This window comes from Sander lucioperca, chromosome 20 (assembly GCF_008315115.2).
Source record: "Sander lucioperca isolate FBNREF2018 chromosome 20, SLUC_FBN_1.2, whole genome shotgun sequence".
Classification (NCBI taxonomy): Eukaryota; Metazoa; Chordata; class Actinopteri; order Perciformes; family Percidae; genus Sander; species Sander lucioperca.
This window is the reverse complement of record NC_050192.1, coordinates 1447251-1471932: the sequence shown is the minus strand read 5'-3', so window position 1 is coordinate 1471932 and position 24682 is coordinate 1447251. Positions and strand designations below refer to the sequence as shown.

Here is a 24682-nt window from a genome sequence, read left to right as displayed (position 1 = left end):
TCAATGGTGCGATCACTTTCCACTGCCTCAAGATAGCAATACGCCAAGAATGCACCTGAACACACCTCCCGCAGGTGCATTTGCTATTTAAACGACGTGGGCGCTGGACGGGACATTGACATTGACAACTGCATCGGTCTTAAACTAGCAAAGACACTTTGGGCCCTAAATCGACGACATTTCATTTACATTATTGTTCAAATGCCGCCGGACTGGATGTTCCTCATTTTGGCCAGATATCAGTCCCCTTCCCCTTTCTTTGTGTTGGCGTTCTAACCTCTGGTGGATTTCTGAGGACTATGGTTAACTGCTCCTCAGATCTCTGCAGGGTAAATCCAGACAGCTAGCTAGACTATCTGTCCAATCTGAGTTTTCTGTTGAACGACTAAAACAGCTTTTGAACGTACACATGTTCCACCAAACAAGTTCCTTGCCGAGGCTATTTTGAAGAGGCACCATTGTTCCGTCAAGCGCTTAGTGCCGCCCAAGACAATTGTAATTGGTTTAAAAAAAATGCCAATAAACCAGAACATGTTTTTCTCCCATCCCGGAATGCTGTGTGGACTAGCCAGACCCTCCTCCGCAGCGCTGTGGAGGAAGGTCTGGCAATGCGAGTCTAGTACATACGTGAAAGTGTGGGGACATTACACGTGTGTGAGGCCTGCAAGCCTGCTGTGTGTGGGCGATGGTGCACAGCTGCCGGTCACTGAGCCCTCTGTGTATGCAGGTCCACCTGAGCCTGCTATGACTGGTATCTGAGTGATCCAGAGCCAAAACACGACCCCCGCCATCCGCTTCACTTCCAACTGCACGGAGCTCTGGTCGCGGTCATTGCCACCGCTTGTTGTTGATTAAGCCTCGGAGCCACTTCCGCCAGCCGGCTGGTGACGTCAATGACAGTGGTCCGAGGAGAAGGCTGCCGCAGCGTGGGCCTAAACATCCCAAACATATTATTGTAGCGCTTTGGCTTTCCTCTAAACAAACAGTCTGGATGAACGAGGCTGACCTGTGGGTTCAAACACTGGTCTTCTCCTCAGGGGGCTGGACAAAGCAGCAGTGAGAGGGTTATGGGTAGAGTTTGGTCACATGTTTAAAGATACGTGGTACATACGCTCACATTTTTCAAGTTTGTTCTAAAATTATACTGACATGCCCATACGTACAACAAAAGAGTCGATGGTTGCTGTTATTGTTCCACTGTACATGAAAAGATCTCTATTGGACATGATTCCACTGTGAGAAACGGAGGACAAAGTCAACAATCCTTGTTCCCTGCAGACATGCAAGCTAATACGTAATAGTCTGAATTGAACAATGTTAGTACAATATTTGCTCTTATTTCCTTAGCAAGGAAACACTGTTCGGGTGTTCAAGAGGCAATTTTATATTAAAACGGCAGGGTGATACCCACTTGATTGCGTTCCCCCGCCAGGAACCAAGACACCGCAGAAGACTCGAGCGGTTGCGGTTACATTCGGTCTCGACATACTATTTACACACTCCTACTGACCGACACTAGACTCACGCACTGGCCACGGTTACATTCGGTAGCCTGGTGGGCGGTCTCCTCGTGACAGTCTACTACCATGTAGCAACATTCACTTCTAACATTTAACTTAACAGAACTACCAAGATAACATTACGTGTATTTGTAGGTGATATAATACTTTCCCTTGGTAATGTAGGCTATGAATTTCCATGAACACAATTCTAAAATGCACGAGACATAAAGGCTTCTGGGATCTGGGAGCTGTTGATAACTCAAACTTGCCGAGAACCTAGACACCTGTTTGATTACATAGACTCATGCATTAGGCACGGTTACGGTCTCGTTCAGTAGCCTGGTGCGCGGTCTCCTGGTGACAGCCTACCTACCATGTAACAAACATTTAACTTAACATAACTACTAAGATAACATGACGTGCATTTGTATGTGATATCCATCGATAATGTAGTCTATGAATTTGTATGTACACAATAATCTAAGATGCACAAGAAATAAAGGCTTCTGGGATCGGTTGATAACTCAAACTTGCCGAGCACCTAGACACCCGTCTATATGGTTAACTGCTCCTCAGATCTCTGCAGGGTAAATCCAGACAGCTAGCTAGACTATCTGTCCAATCTGAGTTTTCTGTTGCACGACTAAAACTACTTTTGAACGTACACGTTCCACCAAAACAAGTCCCTTCTTGAGGATGTTTTGCAGAGGCACCGTTGCTCCGTCTGCTTAGCACCACCCAAGATGATTGTGATTGGTTTAAAGAAATGCCAATAAACCAGAGCACGTTTTTCTCCCATCCCAGAATGCTGTGTGGACTAGCCAGACCCTCCTCCGCAGTGCTGTGGAGGAAGGTCTGGCAAAGCAAGACTAAGGAGATAGTTACAGCAGCACAACTTTGTGCATGTCAGATTCAGCGCGTGATGTGAGCGTGCTCTTTTAAATTGTATAATACAGTATGCGTGTGTGTTCTGGAGTGTGTGTGTTTGAGTGTCAGGCAGTTTGAGAATGTGGCATGTAGGTGTGTGAAATCCTGGAGCCAGAGCTGTCTCTGGGCTGGCAGGCAGACGACGCGTCGGCAAACTTTGAGATGTTTGAACAGTGAGGCCCACACTGGCCACTGTCTCTCGCTCTCTCTCTCTCTCTCTCTCTCTCTCTCTCTCTCTCTCTCTCTCTCTCTCTCTCTCTCTCTCTTTTTTCCACCAATGACACACTCACACAGAGAGCACCATCCAGCTACAGACCGCCAAATGTACTCGAATAGAGGACAGGACAAATCAGGCCGTTCCTAATTTGAAGCACTTAACGCAAGAATTGCAAGATAATAATTACTGTGTTAGAGAGCTCTGGCTGGCTGCATGTTTGCTTTAGATTAACATTCATTAACGTTTGTACCATAGACTAAGTGACTGATAGGAACAACAATCTTTGAAATTGGTCCAGTGAACGCTGTAACCGGCAGCCACAGACTGGGCTGCAATGTAACCCTATGGGGCAAATGTGCATTGTCAAGTTGGTCCACTGAAAGTGCTGATTTTGCCGCTAAAAGGCGCAGATTAATATTCTAAGTATCTAACAACATTATGGAACGGATCCCTGCAGAGATAGACCTTTAAAACCTCTTTAAAACCTTTGTGTTTAACCAGAAACAGCTCTGAAGTCACTAGCGCTAAACCCACCAAACTCCATTTAAAAAAACAATACTTTTAGCGTGTATAGAGCCAACATATTTTCACATGTAAATCGGTAAACTATGTGTTTATTTCAACCAAAACTAGAGTTGTGATGGTTGGAAAAGTGGAAAGACGACCCAAAACAACTTTTCATAGTTTTATTTTCTTTCTGTCGACTTTGAATGAAGTGTATTTTACGTTGCTAAAATTACTGTTTATTTACATGGAGTTTGGTGGCTTTAGTGAACGCGGATGTTTTTATGTTTAAAAAACGAATCTTACTCTTTAACAGAAAGGTCGACCTCCTTAGAAATCCTTTCCATAATGTTGTCAGACACTTAAAATAATATTCTGAATCTGTCAGCAACAAAACAAGCCCTTTTGTGAAGGTAAATACAAGCTGCACAATTGCCCTATTAACTTACATTGTAGCTTGTTTCGCTGCAGCCCTGCGGTCATCCTTTAACCACAAGGTTGACGTTTCGATCCCCAGCTCCTCCTATCCACATTTCAGTGTCCTGAACCCCAAGTTGCTCCCGCCACTATCGGTGTATGAATGTGTGTGAGAATGGGTGAATAGAATAGATGGGAGAAAGGCCAATTGTAAAGCACTTTGTCCGATAAGGTAGAAAGGCGCTATATAAGTGCAGACCATTTACCATGTTGTTTCAGGGCACTTGCTGAAACTGTTGATGCTGATGTTTTCATGGGAGGACCGTGCATTTTGAAAATATAAAGCCATGTTCATGAGGCCAACTATTTGGCTCTAGCAACCCTTCTTGCAGCATCGTCTGCCGACAGCCATCTAACAATGCAGTTGCATCCTGGGAGAACATCTCGACCACCGCTCAAGTTCAAGCCCAGCGGCTTGTGCGAACACTTCCACTCTGTCTCCCCAGGTGATTTGTGTTCCTGACAGAAAAATGAAAAGTTTCCAGTCTTTTGTTCGGGCGTGAGTTGAGTGGGGAAGATGGATAGGAGAGCAGTCCAGCTGTGCCCCGCCCACATAATTTGGCTGTGCATCAGCCCCCCGGGCTTTATAAATCCCCGGGTGGGGATCAGTGCTGAGGGGAGCTGAGAGACACAGAGCAGGCAGCGCACATCGATCAGTATCTATCAGCCGGGCACACACTCACACTGACGCACACACAACACTTCTGGATGCACACACATTGAGTGTGCTTGATGTCAGACACCCTGCAACATTACTGCTGCTGTTTGTAGCTCAGCTAGACCTAGACCACAATGTGCAGGACTTATAGACTGTAGAAAAACGTGGCCGTAGTGTGACATCCCCCTGGAGAGCTTTTAAAATCAGAATGTGGGTTTACTAAACTGAAGATTACTAAAGTGTACCGGTACTCAAACATCCAGATCTGTTGGCTCCTCGGTGGAGCTGGTGAACAAGTGGCAACCACATCAACTTCAAGGCAGAAAGACTTGTCAGGAAGTGTCTCCCATTCACTTTAAAGGGGTCAGTTCACCCAATTGACCATCTTCACCATTTTCTTCCCTGCCTCTAACGGTATCTATCCGAACTACGGAGATATGGAGGTGAATGGAATTATGTTTTGCAATGGTTGTCTTTCCACAACCAGTGTCCCCATTACTCTGGGAAATCTACTAGGCACAGTTTTTCTTGTTAAACTATTTTTTACTAAAAAAAACCTGTAAGGTGAATGTGCTTTTTTTTTTTCCTGTGTGCTGTCCTGTGTGACATGGGCTTCCTGTAACCTTGGCAACAGCACACAAAGGTTGTGGTGGCTGTCTGAGAGTTAGCTAATCAATATGTCGTGCTGAAGCGTGTGTGTGTGTGTGTGTGTGTGTGTGTGTGTGTGTGTGTGTGTGTGTGTGTGTGTGTGTGTGTGTGTGTGTGTGTGTGTGTGTGTGTGTGTGTGTGTGTGTCCGGTGGCACACATAATCACAGTCGTGTTAGCAGTCTATTGTAGTGCTAAGACTGGAGTATAATTGCTGGCATTTGGTAGCTTACTGAACATAGTAGTTAGAGGCAAGATAAGTGCCACGCTGTGAGGTGGTCCATCTAATGTGCCACCAAATTGCTTGATAGAGACAGACAGCGCTCTCTCTCTCTCTCTCTCTCTCTCTCTCTCTCTCTCTCTCTCTCTCTCTCTCTCTCCCTCTCCCTCTCTCTCTCCCTGTCTGCGCCTACCTTGCTTTAAAGCCAAGGGGATGTGCCCTGTCGTGCCTGTCTATCATAATCATTTCAATATAAACTATGTAGGGCATGTTTAAAAACCCACCAGTCCGATAAACGCCCTTTCATCTGCGCTGACAGACGAGTCGGTTCAGCCTCTCACGATGACAGACACGCCAACTCGAGGAGGCGTTTCATCACAGGGCTCTCGTGCCGACAGCTGGGTGAGGGAGAGAGAGAGAACGAGAGAGAGAGGCAGAAGTTTTTCCTAACACTTTCCAGATGCTTGATTAGAAGGTGCACACTGGAGGAAGGATGAGTTAGTGTGTGTGTGTGTGTGTGTGTGTGTGTGTGTGTGTGTGTGTGTGTGTGTGTGTGTGTGTGTGTGTGTGTGTGTGTGTGTGTGTGTGTGTGTGTGTGTGTGTGTGTGTGTTGTCCATCCATGTGGGAGTCAGTTTCTGTAGGTTAATTAGCACACATGTAGGTTGCATGTTAGCCTGTATTTTGTGCACATACAGTACACATGCTCGTTGGAGTGTGTGTGTGTTTCTGTGGATAGCGTGTGGTCGGTGTACTTTGCTGCTGTGCAGTACACAGTGTGTATTGGCACCTGAGACACGTCCCCACTGGCCTGCATTCCTCCTCTACCTGAAAAGACCTGAAAGCACACAAACACACAATCAGATCAAACTAAGACAGGGACATGATTACATCCATTTTTACCAGGAAGCTATTAGCTTTCTAACAAAGAAACATCATAACCATTTACAATTCACCATTCACCATTCAAATTAAGCTTTTTTAGTTTTAATAATCGATTTCCTGGAAAATCTCCAAAAAGTAAATTCTCCACTTGGGTGCCATTAAACCACTGCAGAAGAAGAGGTCACAACGAGATGACGTAATGAAAAGAGCACCAGTCAAAATCACAAACACACAAAAATGCCTTCTGCTTTACCTGTTTGTGTATGCACATCATACTGTCCAATTTTTTCAATAAAATGTTGGAACAAAAAAAGAAATCTTAAAAATTATAAAACATGATGGAAATATGCAGAGACCGTTTCATCTCAGATGCCTGAGAAAATTCAGAGTATTCCCTCAAATACTGAGGAATTTTTACTCCTGCATCAATGTGTCCTGACCGGGAACATCACTGCCTGGTACCAGAAACAGCACCGAACAGGACCACAAGGCCCTGCCAGAGGGTGCTTTGTTCGGCTGAACACACAATAAGCGGTGCCCTATACCCTGCCTAAAGAATATTTACATCGGGCGCTGCAAGAAAAAGGCCCGGAGAATCCTTAAAGATCCAAACCACCCGGGTAAGATCCTTTTCTCCCCGATGAGGTCAGGTAGAAGATAGTGGGCAGGGCTGTAGTCAAGTTCAGCTTTGTCGAGTCCAAGAGTAGGACTACTCGAGACCGAGTCAAGACCGAGTCCAAAGAGGTTTGAGTCCAAGTCAAGACCGAGTCCAAATGAGAGACAGTCATGGCCGAGACACCAAAAAAAAAAAAAACTTTAGAAAAAAAGCATATAGTGCTGGACTCGGTCGAGACCAACTACACTATTTGCCGAGTCTCAATGGCCGAGTCCGAGACAAGTCCGAATCCAGTGTTGGGGAGTAACGGAATACATGTACCGGCGTTATGTATTCAGAATACAAATTATGAGTAACTGTATTCCGTTACAGTTACAATTTAAATAGTTGGTATTTAGAATACAATTACATTGTTGAAATCAATGGATTACATGACGATACTTCTCTGTTTCACGAGTTTATTCACTCTCTGAATAAATTAAGGCAACTCCATGCATTTCCCAGAAGCCCCAATATGAAAACGAAAAAATTAGCTATTTGTGTGATCAGTCACAATGGAGTCGGAACCGGCACAAAGGAGCCAGGGCAGGAATGTGTTTCTATCTTGGAAATTCAAACAGCACTTCACATTAAAGAAAAAACAGGGAGAACGAAATATAACTGTGCAGTGCAACCTCTGCTTGCCAACAACCAACCTCCTTTCAGCGTCCAAATTACTCCACCTCCAACCTGAAGAAGCATCTTAAAGTAAGTTTGTTTTTTTAATTAGCTAAGGGTAGTCATCTGCTGTAGTTTTACTGGTCACCTTGCTATTTTACAGTTGACGTGCGACTTTACATTCTCCTATGTGCTGATTTACTATCCCCAGAGCTGTTGAAAGACTGACTAGCCCTGTTTGACATGCTAGCTAACATTAGCTAAAATTAGCTTGTGGTAGCTTAGAATGCGGTTAGATTTTTATAGTATGCAGTTCGGGACTACAAATACAACAATCTATCTGCTTGTTCAGGTACACATTCAGCCAGTTGGAACAGAAGAACACACCAGAATAGGACTGTTTAGTAAGCTGTATGTGATGGCCACATTCCTACACTTATAAAATGGAATTCAATGTGGAAGTAATCCAAGTATTCAGGATACGTTACTCAGATTGAGTAACGTAACGGAATATGTTACAAATTACATTTGAAGTATCCTTCCCAACGCTGTCCGAGTCTAAATACCAACGAGTCCAAGACAAGTCCGAGACAATAGAAAAAACATCTTGAGTCCAGACTCAAGTACTACAGCCCTGGTAGTGGATACACCAGGCCAGCACTGAGGGGCTCAGGAGGAGCTTCTCCCCTCAGGCCACTAGGACCCTAAATGAGGACACTGCCTAAGATGGTGTGATAATGATTATGTGTGTTGGAACAATTTCTCTTGGTAGTAACTGTACTTGTATAGTAGCCTGGCTGTCCCTGTTGCCTCAGTAAGGAGTCACAGATCAGTGGCCCCCCTTAGCATCCACACTCACCAGGCACACTGATCCAATCACAACACCGTGGTCTCCATCACCTTATATGACTGCAGCACGGCCTCCAGTGCTCGGTCCGGTCCACCCGGGTCCAGATCACTGGCTGTTTTATTGTTGTGTAAAACTGAGAGTTTCCCTTGGCCCTCATGGCCCCGTGGACTGTTTGTTATTAAACAGAATTGCGCGCCGAGGGGGTTTAATACCTGAATAAATACACGCTACCTCCCGGCCTGATGTCTGCCCTCTCCACCGGCACCACCCTGCGAAGTAAACCAGCGCACTCCAAGAAAACTAGATCCCCTGTACTTGGTTTGTAATTATTTGTAGAGGTTCGGGTTTCTGCAAAATGTATTCCATTTAATTGCTTTTTACTGCAAATATTTGGTAAAACTATATTTGGTAGAACTCTCCCACTTATGCAGCTCATACTCTGGAGATATGAGTAGCACATTCCTACAAGCAAGTCTAAATGGGATTTAAGTGACAACGCAAGAGTTTTATTTGCGGCTTGTTTTTTAGACCTTTTTTTTTTTTCTATCTCAGGTCTTTCTCCCAGGAACAAAGTAAGCAAGCCTCTTACATAACGGCCTGACCCTGCGCTTGGCCTCTAGATGCTGGGGTCAGAGGTGAGGAGTTAGGGTTCATTCATTCCACCCTCATTGTTGTCGGTTGGTTTAGGCTGCAGAGCTGATCAATCAGGTCAGTCGGGGGGGTGGGGGGGCTTTATCAGGCAGCTGAGCCTCGCGGCAGCATCAGGGTCTCTTTTGGAGTCGGGTTTCCCATTCCAAACACTGGACTTCTCAAACACAGCCCCGGGGCTTACAGAGCAGCAGGCAGGGGGTGGAGGCTTGTTTCCTTTGGCCCAGGTGGATGTTAGCGATCCTTCTCGTTCGGCCCTCAGCCATCCCAGCAGCCAGAACAGTGACTGTGAAGAGTTCACTTTCCAAAATATCTAACCTGGATGAAAAGTGAATTCCCTAAAGGTCACCGTTCAACTACCAGTGGATTCAATTCAAATTCCATTGTGTATGAGGCCTATCATTTGGATTACTAAAATATTGTGTTAAAACATGCCAGAATATGTTTTAACCCTTGTGTTGCCTTCTATTCGACCGTGCATCGGGTCAAAACTGAAAATCAAGTCTCTTTTTTTGACACTTTTGGCACTTTTTTTTAAATGTTTTTGGTGCTTTTTTGACGTTTAACACTTCTTTTCACTACCATGTATCAACACCACTAACACCAACCTATTACCAGTTTTACACTTATTTTTGGAATTCATGGTCAAACGTCATTTATAGAAAATTATACCTAATTCTGTAGTTGAAAATGCAGAAATTATAAATTATTTGGACTAATATTAAAGGAAGGACTATCACAGAAGGGCAAACGTTCAGTCGGGATACAGTTTCGAAACATTAAAAAAAAAAAAAATTTAAAATGCTAAAAAATTGAAAAAAACACTACAACTAAAGTTAAATGAAAGTAGAGATCCGATCTTTCGTTGTACCTGCGAAGCACGTTGTATGGAATCATCCGTGTTATTTTTGGGCAATCAAAATATAATAAAAAGGTATAGTTAAAAAGGAACCAGTATTTCTATTCGAAAATGGGTCAAATTTGACCCCAACGACGACACAAGGGTTAAATCAATACAGACAAGCTCACTGGGAATGTCCAATCATTTAAAGTCAAACATTTCAGCTCACTGAATTTGAAGCTGCTCTAAGATTTTAATGGTGAGCCATAAAACCACAGCTGACTGCTGCTAAACACTGTGACAAGAGCTGAATCCATTGCTTCAGCAGTTTATTACTGGACTAGAATTACAGTGCAAACATTACATTTTCTTTGACAGTGCGACAGTTTAACTTCACAGCCGTGAGACTCTAATGTCACATGAGCAAAGCATGGAACTGAAATGTCCCTCAAGCATCTACTCCACTGAACAGCTGATAACATGAGATCGGTGTGGAGCAATAAGGAGCCTGTAACCTTCCTCCCATTACAGTGATACATAAAACATATTTTGTTTGTTTTAGGTATGACTACAGCTCTTTTTATTACGTCATCTAATTGTTCCCTTTTCTCCAGCAATGGCCTAATGCCGCGTTCTATTTACCTCGCAACTCGTTTTTTACGAGGTCAAAGTCGTAAACACGCCCCCTGACCTCGTATTTACGAGCTCGGAACTCGTACAACCTCACAGTAGCGCGAGTTCAAAATCCAACATGGCTGCCCCCTGTATCAACAGTTGTGAAAGCTGCAGTAACATAAAGTTATAAGCACTTATGTCTTATTTGTGTCTTATGTCCAACTTCTATCTGTGGACATGTTGTTACGCTGTTTGCATGCACAAAAAACGGCGTAATGCGTTGTTATCAACTGGTTGCTAACAATAGCTAACCGGGCTAGAGCTAATGAAAACAATGAAAATCCGACTTTTAAATAGAACGCATTCAACTCGGGTATGACGTCATTCCCAGTTGGCGGCTTCCGAGTTCCGAGGTACATAGAACGCGGCTTAAGTGTTTCAAAAAATGGGGGTACGTGTACCCCTAGGGGTACTTTGGAGTACTGCAGAGGGTACTAGAATTTTTTGCAAAAATGCTAATTGAAAGTGCTCATATTATGCTTTTTGGCGTTTTCCCTTTCCTTTATTGTGTTATATATCTTTTTTTGTGTATGTTATAGTTTACAAAGTGAAAAAGCCCAAAGTCCCCCCCAAAGGGACTTACCATCTCCAACAGAAAACTCTGTTCACAAACTGCTCCAAACAGCTCTATTGTAGTCCAGCCTTTACTTCAGAGACAAACGTGGTCACTTTGGAACACACGTTACAATGCTCGCCTAGCTGCTAGCATGGCACGCTCTCATACTCTGCTTCTGACTGGCTAGTAGTCCTTACCTAGGTACTGTCAGGACACGCCCTCATACTCTGCTTCTGACTGGCTAGTAGTCCTTACCTAGCTACTGTCAGGGCACGCCCTCATACTCTGCTTCTGACTGGCTAGTAGTCCTTACCTAGGTACTGTCAGGGCACGCTCTCATACTCTGCTTCTGACTGGCTAGTAGTCCTTACCTAGGTACTGCGCATGTGCGACTCCCAACAAAGATGGAACAGAAGTGAGATGCCTCACTCTGTAGCTAAAACAGAGAGCAAGACAGAGAGAGAGGGTTTTCTGAAAATTAAACCATGTAAACCTATTCTGGTACAACCTCTAAATACAATTATGAACCTGAAAATGAGCATAATATGAGCACTTTAAAAATATGTCATGCATAATAAATGTAAATAAATAAAATAATGATACTATAATAATGAATTAATTAAGTTTTGCGCTGGTCAGTGGGTACATGGCTTAAAAAAGCAATTCAAAGGGGGTACAATATTGAAAAAACGTTTGAGAAACACTGGCCTAAAGGCACCCGACTTGGATTATTAGCACCACCAACTGTTGATGTTGATGCACCCAACTCCTAAATACACACTGAAAATGTGCATTTGTTCGCATTTTCTTTACCAATCTTCTGTAAAATCTTTTCAAATTTGTACAAAATGTTGGCTGAAACTGTCAGACTTAACACAAACACTCAAAAACTCATTTTTGGGACCTATAAATGTGGTCAGAAGCTTGATACGTTTGAGAAACTCTGACCTAACATTTGTTTTCTTTTAAATGATTAATTTTTGTGTGTGTGTGTGTGTGTGTGTTTTATATTAACTAAAATAAGGGTAACACGGCTGATACAATATAATGTTATGTTTTCATTAAATGTCCTTTTAACAAGTTTCACGACATGTTCTTAAATCGTTTCCTAGTAAAAAAAATTTTTCCTTCCATTTATAGTCTCACAACTTTTATGAGCTATGTTCAATTGGAAATACACTGCCATTGCCAGTCTTTTTATTTCTTTATTTTGGTCGTTAAATTGCTCCTAAAATCCAATTCTTGGTAGCTTTAAAAAAAAAAAAAGGCCCTAAAAAGTAGGGACAGAGTCTGGTAGAGCCGTGTTATATTCAGAGAGCTTGTGGCAAAGGATGAAACTATTGATTGAGAGAGCAAGAGCAAGATATCGATCGTCTAGAGAAAATGTCAGAGATAGATCCCAGGAGACTGTGTGTGTGTGTGTGTGTGTGTGTGTGTGTGTGTGTGTGTGTGCCACAGAGGCAGACAGATGGAAAGAGTTGGGCTTTTGTGGAGGAAACATTGGAGTGAGAGACATGACAACACCACTATGTGTGTGCATTGTGATTGTTGGAAACAAGCAGAGACAATGCTCTATGTGATTTTTTTTTTTTTTTTTTGCTTCTCAGTGCTGTCCATGTGCAGCCCTATGTGAAGCGCTAATTAGAAAAATAAAAAATAAATAAATAGTTAGGAGTGTCCTCATTAAGAAACGCCTCAGGCGAGATGGCTTCTGGCACCCCAGATGTTTGTGCAAGATGACATTAAGGCGCCCATTCATATGAACACAGATCATATTCACAATTTGATTCTTCTCCTGCTCTTAAACAGATGAAGCCATTGTAGCATTTCTACATGTTTAGCCATGCTAGCAGCGTGGCTCCGTGGCCCTCAATGTTAGTCTTTCAGTCGGTCTGAAGTTTGGTCCGCTTTAGTCTTAATCCACGACGTTCCACTTCCGGGATTGCTCCGGTGCCGCAGGAAATTCTGCCAGATGCATGTCTTTTCGCCGATGTCCGTTACCTTCTGCTTCCTTTGTGTTGTCATTTTAAACTCTGGTGGATTTATGAGGACTATGGTTAACTGCTCCTCAGATTTCAGATAGCTATACATGTTCCACCAAAACAAGTTCCTTCCCGAGGCACTGTGTGGAACTTAGTGCCGCCCAAGACGATTGTGATTGGTTTAAAGGACAAATCCGGCGCAACAGTCACGACCAGCCGAACGATGAACGTCGTTTAACCAGTAACATAGCTCAAGCACGGTGTTCATGGTTCGACTGGTCATGACTGTTTTCCCAAGATGGCGCTTGCCTGTATACGTGAACAGTACTGTCTTTCTAAACTATCTTTTTAATGAACTATCTGTACCCTTACAAAGTTCTCAATGCTTCGGTTTACATGTAGGGACCCTCATTATGCTACCGTTGAAGTGTGGTGCTATTTTGAGCCTTGTTAGCGGTATAGAAATGGCGATTTCTTTTTACTTTACCCTCTGCCCCGACGACTGGCGTTATAAGCTAATTAGCGGTTTGCGCTAAAACTGGTCACATTCGATTAGCATGAAAACATATCCCAGAGAACGGTCGACTCGGTACACGTGTTATTTTGCGCTGGATTTGTCCTTTAAAGAAATGCCAATAAACCAGAGCACGACTAGCCAGACCCTCCTCCGCATCGCTGTGGAGGAAGGTCTGACAAAGCGAGACTAGGTCCACTTTGATCCAGACTGAAATATCTAGTTTAGTTTAGTTTATTTCGATCACATAGATACACATCACATAAATAGTAATAAAAAACTAAAACTTAATTCATACAGTGGTCATCTTAACTAATTTCTAATTAATACTGACCGAAAAAAGGTGTAGGTTAAAGCATTTGCTTATTACACCTACCCTTTTTACATTCTATTTTATTTATATTTTGTTCTTATATCCCTCAGAATCATATCAATCTGGTTGTTATTCATTTCTGTATGTTATATACATATTACATATTAACACATTACTTGAAGAAGATATGACACAAAACAAAATAAACAAAAAGCATTCCCATTCATATACACAATGCCATACATGCCTCACTTTTATATTTGTTTAGCTTCTTTTTTTTTTTAAATCTCAACAACTATAGGATGGTTTCCCATGAAATCTATTTATGATATTTCAGAGGTTAGATCCTTATGACTGTGGTGATCCCCTGACTTTTCCTCAAGTTGAGGTTTTCACTTATCCAGTGAAATCTACACGATGGATTGGCACACTGACCTCCAATCTAGTGCCATCATCAGAATGTCTGTATGGCCTGTAGTTAATGACATTCCCATAGATCTCAGTTGCACCTGCAACCTTGGCACTTGTGTCGGTTGGAACATGTAACTGAGTGTAGAGGCACTTATTCTCGAGGCTTCTCCTCGGCCCACTGTAACTTGGATTGCACCTCATTTGTATGCCGCTTTGGACAAAAGTGTCCGTTAAAGGAAGAAATGTACAGTAAATGTACTTTGTGCTAAAGGGCAAATAGTAGCATGTGAACACGCAGAACTAAGATGGTAACCGTGGCAAACATTGACGGAAGCCCTGATGATGGAGGTTGAGCACCAGAAGTTCTCAGAACTGCCACACATGTCAGGCAAGGCAACCCTCCATTCTCCCTTCACCCGCTCTCCTGACTCGCCTTCATCTGTCCTCTTCTCTCTCTCCTCTCTCCAAACTTTATCATTTCAAGATGTGCGGAGGCTTAATGTATTTATTTAAGCTCAAAGCTTATTTAAGCTCCATTAAAGGTAATTATATACCCCGTTATAAGGCTCAGCCATCCCCAGAGTGGCCATTAAGTGTGGGTAGATGCGGTGGGTTCTGCCAGTGTTTGTGGCTGCCAGAATAATTATGAAGCTGTGTCTGTCTGTGTTGGGTAGACCCGGGGTGGTATCCACTGTTTTTACATAGGCATTAGAGCAGAGACGACGTGGGCAGAGGGGGAATGTTGTGGAATTGTCTCTGTGTGTGTGTGTGTGTGTGTGTGTGTGTGTGTGTGTGTGTGTGTGCGCGTGCGTGCGCATGTCTTACTTGCCAACATGCCTGATTTGAGAATCCAGATTTCCTCAACTCCTGAAGCGTTTCTTCCTGTGGTTTCTGTGCCATATGTTTGTTATCTGATTCATTGCACTTCACAAGATGAAGGAAAAGATAAACTCAAAATGTCCCTGGTCTTGAAAAGAAATCTTTTTACTTTTGTAGTCTCAGGGTTGGCAAGTGTACAGTGTGTGTAACCTGAAGGGAGAAAGGAATCCATCGCTCCTGCTGTCTCACAGATAGAGATCAGCCCCACCAGCTACTGTCAGCATGTCAACGAAAAGAACAGGAACATCGCCATGATTGATTTGAATCCTTTGGCAGACGTTGTGCAGGTTAGACATGAGACAAGGAGTCACTCTGAGAACAACACAAGAGAGTCAGACAGGGGGAAGGACAAAGAGGAATTACAGAGGGGTTGAAAGTCAAGAGGAGGTAACAGGCAGAGCAGAGAGAAATTATTGTTAAGGAGCTCATCAATCTAAATGCTTCTTTCCCGGTATGACATCACATTTTTGGGACGTTAGAGTGTACTTGAACGCCTGTACCTGTCCCGCTCTCCTTAAATAAACCCTGAGCCTCGTTTTTCTTCCTGCCAGCCATGGGGAAATCCGTTTTAGCTGAGCCAGATGGAGGGACAATCCCATTAAAAGGCCGCTGACAGAGCACAGCGGGGCATACAGTTTACTACATTTTTTGCCGCGGCGCACAGCCAGCTCGTTGTGGATTCCTGCCTCGGCTCCATATTTAGATGAAGAGTTCATTCAGCAGGAGCTCCCTGAGGATACAGAGTGAGAGGATCAGGCGAGGGAGGCCAGAGTCTACCCTGATGGAAAAACACAGTGGCTTAGTTACTGGCTGTTTTATAAGGGCTTCTATCACGCTACACTGAGAGCCATTTAAGAGTGTGTGTGTTGACTGGACCTCTCTGTGCTCTTGCCACCTTCTCTTAACCCTGTTAATAGCTGGGTCTGACTTGATCAGGCTACACACTTGCATACTAAAGGCCAATACGTGCTCCTGCGTTAACATCGACGCCTACGTAGGCATGTACGTAGGTACGTGTGGATACGGACCCTACTAAATTTAACTACACGTCCCGCAACAACTGTGATTGGTCCACTCGGCCGTGGCTTGGTAGCGTCACATTTCCCCCGACTCATTTCCTGGTTCTCCTTCTCTATAAACAACATGAAATCAAGGAGAGGGTTAACTTCTCCTGCTACAGATTTCTCACCGTGGTCAGAAAGAACAGGGGAGACACTTTGTTTCTCTCACTATGACTCTAGAGTCCCTACTCGCTCCAAACTAATCCCACCATCACTCTCTCACTCGCTCTACCACACACTCCCCACGCACACACACACGCCGGCCCTGCTATTCTCTTAAAGAGATACGCTAGAACGACGCAGACACCAGCGCACAAGCATAAACCTCAGGCCACTTACATAGGCTGCAGCGAAAGTTCTGCATAAAGCCCCCGTAGAAGCATAAATCCAACGTTCACTGCACTCATTGTGGCCTGCCACCTACCAGCACTTCATTATTTCAGGGATGCTTCACAATAAATCATTGACAAGTGCTCTCCTATGCTGAACCTCTCCCAAACAGTGATTGTCCAATCATAGCTTGGCACGCAACTAGGCATGGCAGGCCTGGATTGTTGTGTTGCCGTACCAGCGATACAGTATTGATGGCCAAAGTGCAGAAACCATCATTCCAAGTTTAAAGGGTTTCAGAGTGAAATGTGTTTTAGTGTTGCTAAGAAACGCTGAAAATTGAGAGATGAAAAGTTCTTCCTTTAATTTCCTTCTCTTCCCTTCCCCCGAACCTATACTTTCTCCCTCTCGTCTCGTTTCTCTCCCTCCTTTCCTCCCTCTTCCTCTTCGCTCTGTGGTGTCTTGCCGGACTTATTCCCCAGCTCAAGGGTTTAGGTGTTAATCCCTCACAATTTTCATCACTTAGAGCACCAATCAAAAAGGGCTTAGCCTGTGTAATCTGTCAGACTATTGTCCCCTCTTGCTCCTCCTTTGCTCCTGCTCCTCTCCTCCACCTCCACCCTCAGCCACTCCACTTTCCAAGTCTTTCCAGCTTGATCTTTTCGGCTTGCCCTTCTCCTATTCTGAAAATGTTGTCCAGAAGATAATGACAAAAAACATCCATGATCTGGATAGAGTACAATTGCTATAAATGAGAGATAAGGAGTAGCAAAATCTACTCATAAGAAAAAGCCACTGACAGACATGATTTTGCAGTTTGGGTTCATCTGAGGACAGCGTAGACTGGATGAGGCGAGGGAATGAGTCTGGTTGGAGTTTGTGAAGCCAGATCTTCCAGCAGGTTTGCGGTTGGCACTGAACATGCTTCCTCGGGGCGATTGCATTCGCCTTATTATTATTTTAGAATCTGCGCCTCTGGATGGCTGCAGCACACCTGGGCTAGAGCTCAGGTATCCAAGGCTTGAATCCACAGGGATCCAGCAGACACTCTCTCTCTCTCCCTCCCTGTGTGTTTGTTTGTTTTACTATGGGACTATATGTCTTAAAACCAAACTTCTGCCAGTTTTAGAGTTGTTTTCACTTAGTTTGTAGATCCACAGGCAGGTTTAGGGTGTAAAACATGTTGTAATGGGCCTTTAATGACGCTTCCCTGAATCTTTACAAGTTTCTTCGTCCTTTACTTTCATCTTTTCCTGACTTTTAATTAGGACATAAAGTCAATCTTCTTTGTCTGATCATTAAATGTACTGAACTTGTACCAACGGGTAACAAAAACCCTATTGCACGGGACTAGTATTACAATCATTATTGCTATTATGTTCACAGGCAACTTTTATTTTTTTATTTTTTTATTTGATCAAGACCACAGTCTTTCCCTAACACATGCTGTGATTGGCCCAACCATAACCAGAAAGAGTTTAACAATGCTTTAGTTGATATGAGCAGATATTGTCAGGAAACGTTTTGCAGCTATACGTTCAGTAACGGCATCGTTAACGACAGACATTAAGAGGTGACAATCCTCCTTTTCATTGGCCATCACCCACCCTCCAAAAAGGACGGAGCATGAATAGACTTCTCAGTGAAAGTCTCTGTCTCTCCTCTTACTCTCTGCCAGCAGCTAGACTCCATTAGTTCCAGGTAACTAGCGTATCATGGGATGAGACAGTGGGATCCCTGTGAACAAGCCCCAAACTAAAACCTCCACGGACTGATCCACGCTGCCTGCTGGAGCCCTGTCAAACAAGCAGCACACTAAGTGTACCCCTCCCAGTACACACACCATGATGAAACACTGCACCTTATTTGGAAAAGACAATACAAAGAAAAACGATGAGTAGAGTCAGCAAAGTCTATTACATGACAACAGAAGCATATTAAGTGTTTGGTGCTGAGCTGGAACAGCGCGTCTCTCTGTCTTTATAGCACAAGTTCAATTAGCTAAATAGGGCTGCACGATATGAGGAATGTATCTAACTGCGATCATTTTGACTGATATTATGATTGCGATAAGACTTAAGATATTGGAGGGAATGATCATTTTTGTATCGTTATTCTCGTTTTCATTGAAAATTAAATGGAATTTCACTAGCAAGGACCACACCATCAACCAGGTGCGTTTTGAACAATTTAATAATGAAAGATGATTGGAGCGCGAGGCACAAAGTCGCTTGTAGTCATCAGTTGACTTGCCGTTGATTGCGTTGTGGGGAGGCTTCGCTAGGGAATCCGCCATAGCACCCGGGCACAACCGACCTACTTAGGACCCAAAGAAGAGGAGAAAGGAAATGAACAGAAAGAGGGAGGGGTGCAGAATGCGGGGGGAGGGAATGAGAGGAGAGGTTTAGGTGAGTATTTATAGGAATACCGGAGGAGGCGTGTTTGAGATGTGGCCCTGCTCCTCAAACTGCTTGGTAGCATCAATAAAAGAAATTAAAATGATTATAGTGTGATTTTTGCGAGGATCTGTGCCAAACAAAGATTTTTTCTATGGTCTATAGGATAGGAGTTGTAGGCCATGACGTCCGCAGCACCACAATACTCAATTCAGAATGGTTTAACACATATTTTGCCTTTAACAAATTATAACACCCCCTGCGATATGGATATTGCACTACGAGTCCATATTGCGATTTTGATAAAATTGGGATTTATTGTGCAGCCCTAGTGCTAACTGTACAGAGCTATTTTTGGAGAAACTTTCTGACAACTTCCACGCGAAAAACAAAGCTGCACTGTGAATCAGTCCGACTCAGGTCATCATGGGTTGAGCTGTGACACTAACTTGTGCTTTCACTGATGGCCCTTCTGTTTTCCATTCTTTAAACTTCTCAACCCAGACATCGACGAATGCCAGGAGAACAACGGAGGCTGCGATCACTTCTGCCGGAACACGGTGGGATCCTTCGAATGCAGCTGCCAGAAAGGCCACAAACTGCTCACTGATGAACGGACATGCGAAGGTCAGTGACTGCGGCTGTCAATCACTCCGGTCCTCACTGTGTCATCAGTGCTGCTATCAGGCTCAGGGAGTCACCCAGCACTCGGGTCTAAATACACATAGAGGCAATCATTTTGAATGTTCCTGTGGTTTCACCTGCCAAAACTCAAAGACTAATTGTTTTATGACCCAGCAGCGGCTGGGGAATATTTAGCTGGATTGGGCTACAGGCACTGACACTGACTGACACACTAGCAGGGGTGGGGCTAAAATGGTGGCACGGGGTGAATTACATTATGTTGTTCTATCCTATCCAATATTTCCTATATTTCTAAGCAGATTTTCTATGCTGTATTCTGATAAAAATGTGTAAAAATATGTATAATAGGTGTATTATCACCTGAAACCAAGAACCGTGTTTTCGTTTCCGTCAATGAGCCCTTCATATCAGCATAGGAAGCGGGTCCTCTTCCACGGAGCCCACCATGTTGCAACGCCATGTGCCTACAGTAGCCAAGAATGGACAAACACCGGCTCTAGAGAGGGCCTTTCACATTTTTAGGTTACCTGAAGGCCACCGTAGCTTCTACTACACACTTGGAAAGGGAAGGGCTAAAACCTACACACAGCACCTTTTAATCTAGGTGTCTCTTTTGAGGATAGTTACATCGCTGAAAATATGCAATACAACATTGCATAAACCATGCCATAACGTAGCAACTCTGCCATCTTGCTATTAAACACTCTTTTATTTGACGCCATCTGCTGGACTGGAGCTGGCAACGGCTCATGTTGTGTGGTACTGACTATGAGACTGCCATACTTTGACTGAATTTAAACGGGAAGCAGTTGAACAAAGTCAGGGCTCAAAGAAGCACAATGTGTCGCCCTTGTATTGTTAACACAAATATTAAACCAAATGTAATACTTTATTTCTTAGAGTGGAATTGAGTGGCTAAAAGTATCTGCTTGTCTACATGAACTAAAATTATTGATGGTGTGAGAAATACATACAGAAGCATCCTTTGGACTCTGGACTTATGGATTCCATTAGATGCAGGCGGGGATCAGGAGAAGGCTGGTGTAGTGTAATGATCATTCACACATAAAAAAGTCCCTATCTTGGCTAAAAGTATCAAGGGCAGGGAAATGTCTATGTGAATGGGAAACTGGAGCCTTAGAGCAAGTTTGCGTCTGTGCGAGAGTCAGATGAGAAAACCAATTAGATCTCTAGGGATCCAGGCATACACTAGGTCCTGCAGGACATGAGTCTAGAGAAAATATATACTTCCCATCAGGTTTGTGCAGTCCTTGTGCTATGCTAGGCTAACGTCCCAGTGGACTGGCTGGACTCACAGGAGACAATTTCCATAAATGTCGGACTGTTCCTTCCTGCTGTAGAGTGACAATTTGAATGTGTGTAAATCCGTTGCTCATTGTAAATGCATACAAGTTTAAATGCATAAATTAGATAAGGTCAAGCCTGCACAGTCATATAATCTACAGTGTGTTGCAGCTGGGTGTGTAGTGTACATGCGAAGCCTCCTTGTGATCGGCGGTTATGTTTGTACGACCAAAGGCAGATTCCTGGTTGCAAGTTGCAGCAAGCGAGACGGGAGAGCAGACAAACATAAAATGATTTTTATTAACATCAAAACCCCCGAGGTGCTTCAGTCCCAGGCCCAAAACCACCGAGCGTGTACGCTTCGGCGCTGCGTTTGGATTCCTTAATGTGCTGTTGATTGTTGTTAGCCACATCATAGCGGCGGTGCCTATTTCTGACACACCTTTGCCACTGTACCATGCCAGCCTATAGCTGTCAGGTTTATCCCATCAGCTGACATCCAGACTGCTCAGCTTCAACACGACCTTCAAATGAAATATAATGTTTATTTTGTGTCAGCTCTTTCTGTGCTGTTGAGCTTTTCCAGAGAAAATAGCTCCCGGTGATACACTACATGCCAGTGTTAGAGCATTTGCCAGAACTGACTAAGAAACCAAAGCAGAAAAATGAATTGTTTGCCATAGTTGCATAAGCATTTTCCACGTTAACAAGTTATTCCTTCTATTCTAAAACTTTGGAAAGGCAGAGCGATAGAGAGAGTGTTGTCAGCAGTTAGATAAATGTCAGCAATCACTGTCAAAACACCCCATCAAGACCGAAAGAAAAACACATCAGCCAAACCAGAAACAAGGTTTATTTTATATATGTTCCCGGATCAGTTTATGTAAACCCTGCTTGTGAGCTAGCTCCAAACAGGCAAGTTATTCCTAAGCCCTCACATGAACAGTTGCCTGGAATATTTACGGAGCCAACATCCAGGCCTTAACAACTTCCGCCACATGACAAACTCCATTATAACATGTCGTATTTTTAGCCCCTGTGAAGCCCCGCGGAACAGCCTGAAATAAACCAGGTGAGCTTGAAACGCTGGCCTCCATTCCTGATAGGTTAATAATATTTGGTGCTGGACAAGTATACATAAACACATGCACAGGCAGGCGTGCACACACACACACACACACACACACACACACACACACACACACACACTCAGATTGACGTAACGGTGAATGTGAGCCGTCTCATCGTTAGTCCAGTGAAGTTTTTTCCGGATTGCTTTATTAGAATGAGCTCTTGTCCTAGTTTGGTGTGGAACTTGTGTTTGTTTACTATACTGTCCACTGTGATTAATGGGAAGGCCTCTTTAGTCCTCGGTGTGCAGCCTGTGTTTGCCCATAAATGAGTCATTAAGATTACAATATCTGTGAACCACTCATCCCACTGACCTTTGCTTCCATCGATGCAGTGGAACAAAACCCGTGTTCTCTCATTTGACTGCAAAACATATGCAAAACATGTCAAAGGTCAGACTGTTTTGATCTACTCAATTACTAAAACCTTGAGTTGTATATGTCAGACTGTCACTTTTGGGGGTAACAGAAAAAGAGTCAGAAGAGTGGTCAAAATGAAAGCAACAGACACAGCTTTCCAGACTTGTAGTCCCTAGTGTGGTTCCAGCTCCAAAAGTGCTACAGTAGATCTTACATTTCCCACAATTCAACCAATACCATCTTTTTACAAACACAGGCTTACTGTAGCATGTGTTACTACATTTGGGGTTAATCAGGGTTTATTTATTATTTTAGCCACAAAAGACATTATACACACACAAGTACAAAAAGTACAAACGTGTTCTTAGGATGAGACGTACTAACCATGATGGTAAACTGACATTTATGTGAAATATCAGGGGTGTTTCTCCTTTAAAATGTGTTTGTTTTTTAATGGCCACTGGATGCTGGCTGCAAGACGGCACCCCTGTATTGATGGGAATCGGAACCCCACCCTTGAGTGAATGAACAAAAACAGCAAATGAAGCCTAACTTGATTAGTCACCGATGATACTGTGTCTTGCAGTCACTGTCTCCATTTCCTGTTCTCGAACTCTTTCCATTTCACAGAGCTACGGTATTTCTCAGCAGTTATGTATCTCTTTGGTCTCCCTCAGACATCGACGAATGCTCCTTTGAGAGAACCTGTGACCACACCTGCATCAACTACCCTGGCAGCTTTGAGTGCGTGTGCAAAAAGGGATACATCCTGTACGGCCTCACTCACTGTGGAGGTGAGAGCACGAGAGAGAGAGCATGGGAGAGCATGAGAGAAACACCTGAAACCGCAAACGGGCCTGGAACTAGCTGTTTGGCACAGCCAAAGTGTGTGTGTGGTGTGTGTTGTGTGTGTGTGTGTGTGTGTGTGTGTGTGTGTGTGTGTGTGTGTGTGTGTGTGTGTGTGACAGAGTAGATCAAATGTGCGTGTTTGCGTGTATGCGTCTGAAAGGGAAAGGCTTTTCAGGGTGTGAAGGTGAGGGGTCGCTGAGCGTGTGCAGACGGCTGCTGCCGAAAGCTTCCTCACACCTCAGTTCCTCTGAATAACTTCTCCCTGAGCTTTGTGTGTGTGTGTGTGTGTGTGTGTGTGTGTGTGTGTGTGTGTGTGTGTGTGTGCGCGTGCGTGCGTGCGTGCGTGCGTGTGTACGCTGTCACACACCTGTAGCTCAGTACAGTTCTGACTGCTGTTCCACTGACTGACGTCACGGATGGAAAGGTGAAATGTGAGCACAATCACAGCTGCAGGAGCAGGATGTATCTCTTTCAGCAGATACATACCCTCAGTGGCCAGTTGATTAGGTACAGCTCGGTAAAATAAATGCAGTCCGGTAATAAAGGAAGGTTCTCATGTTTGTGTATAACCATGCATTTGAATCAACACCACTCTGAAACACTTTTAACAGAAACTGAACATTATAACTTATCACATTTAGATTTAAAACCTGTGCTGTCAACAAATTGGAAAACGTTTATTTGAAAACAATAAATACGCATTTAACAAATCCTTTTCTGAACAATGTAACCCGATGCTGACGTTACGTTGCATATATTCAATATTTCACATTTTTATAATATGGCAATTTAGAAAATGTTTCACTTGAGTGCATGCGCCGAACACTGCCATGTGAGGTCAGGTGGTAGAGCAGATGCCTACCAATCGGAAGGTTGGGGGTTCGATCCCCGAAGTGTCCTTGGGCAAGACACTGAACCCCAAATTGCTCCCGATGCTGTGCCCTCAGTGTGTGAATGTTTGTCTGATGAGCAGGTGGCACCTTGTAGGGCAGCCTCGGCCACAGTGTATGAATGTGTGTGAATGGTTCCTGTACTATGTAAAAGCGCTTTGAGTAGTTGTTAAGCCTTGAAAAGGGCTATATAAATACAGTCCATTTACTTTAAGGGCTATTTTCTCAATGTACCAATGATGTAAATGTATGTGGTTGTTTGTTATGGACAATAGAATCACATCTCTTGTCCACCCTTATATGTCTTATAATTGTAATTATAATGTTTTATATTTCATATACACACTGGCTATAATACTGTCTGTGGTTGTGTCTCAGACATTGATGAGTGCAGCATCAGTAACGGGAGCTGTGAGAACGGCTGCATAAACACCCAGGGAGGCTACGAGTGTGTGTGTCCACCTGGACAGAAACTCCACTGGAACAAGAAAGATTGCATCGGTAAGCACCATGTGTGTGTGTGTGTGTGTGTGTGTGTGTGTGAGTCCGTGTGTGTGTGTCCGCTTTTGAGTTTCTCCACATGAGGCGTGGTGGATTCCTCACAGCAGGCCTGAACACAAGTGTACGTGTGTGTGTGCATGTGTTTGTGTGTGTGTGTGTGTGTGTGTGTGTGTGTGTGTGTGTGTGTGTGTGTGTGTGTGTGTGTGTGTGTGTGTCCAGGTGGTTGTCATGGTGATGTG

General features: G+C 43.8%; 1 protein-coding gene across 5 annotated transcripts in view; it reads left to right on the top strand.

Moving 5' to 3' along the window:
- The window catches only part of scube1 (signal peptide, CUB domain, EGF-like 1), a 132931-nt gene that overhangs the window by 92495 nt on the left and 15754 nt on the right, over positions 1-24682 (top strand). For all 5 annotated transcript variants that reach the window (XM_035995951.1, XM_031288197.2, XM_035995950.1 and 2 more), the window contains 3 exons: positions 19268-19390; positions 22881-22997; positions 24321-24443. In XM_035995951.1, the coding sequence (XP_035851844.1) occupies positions 19268-19390; positions 22881-22997; positions 24321-24443 (363 nt within the window). The remainder of the gene's footprint in view (positions 1-19267; positions 19391-22880; positions 22998-24320; positions 24444-24682) is intronic.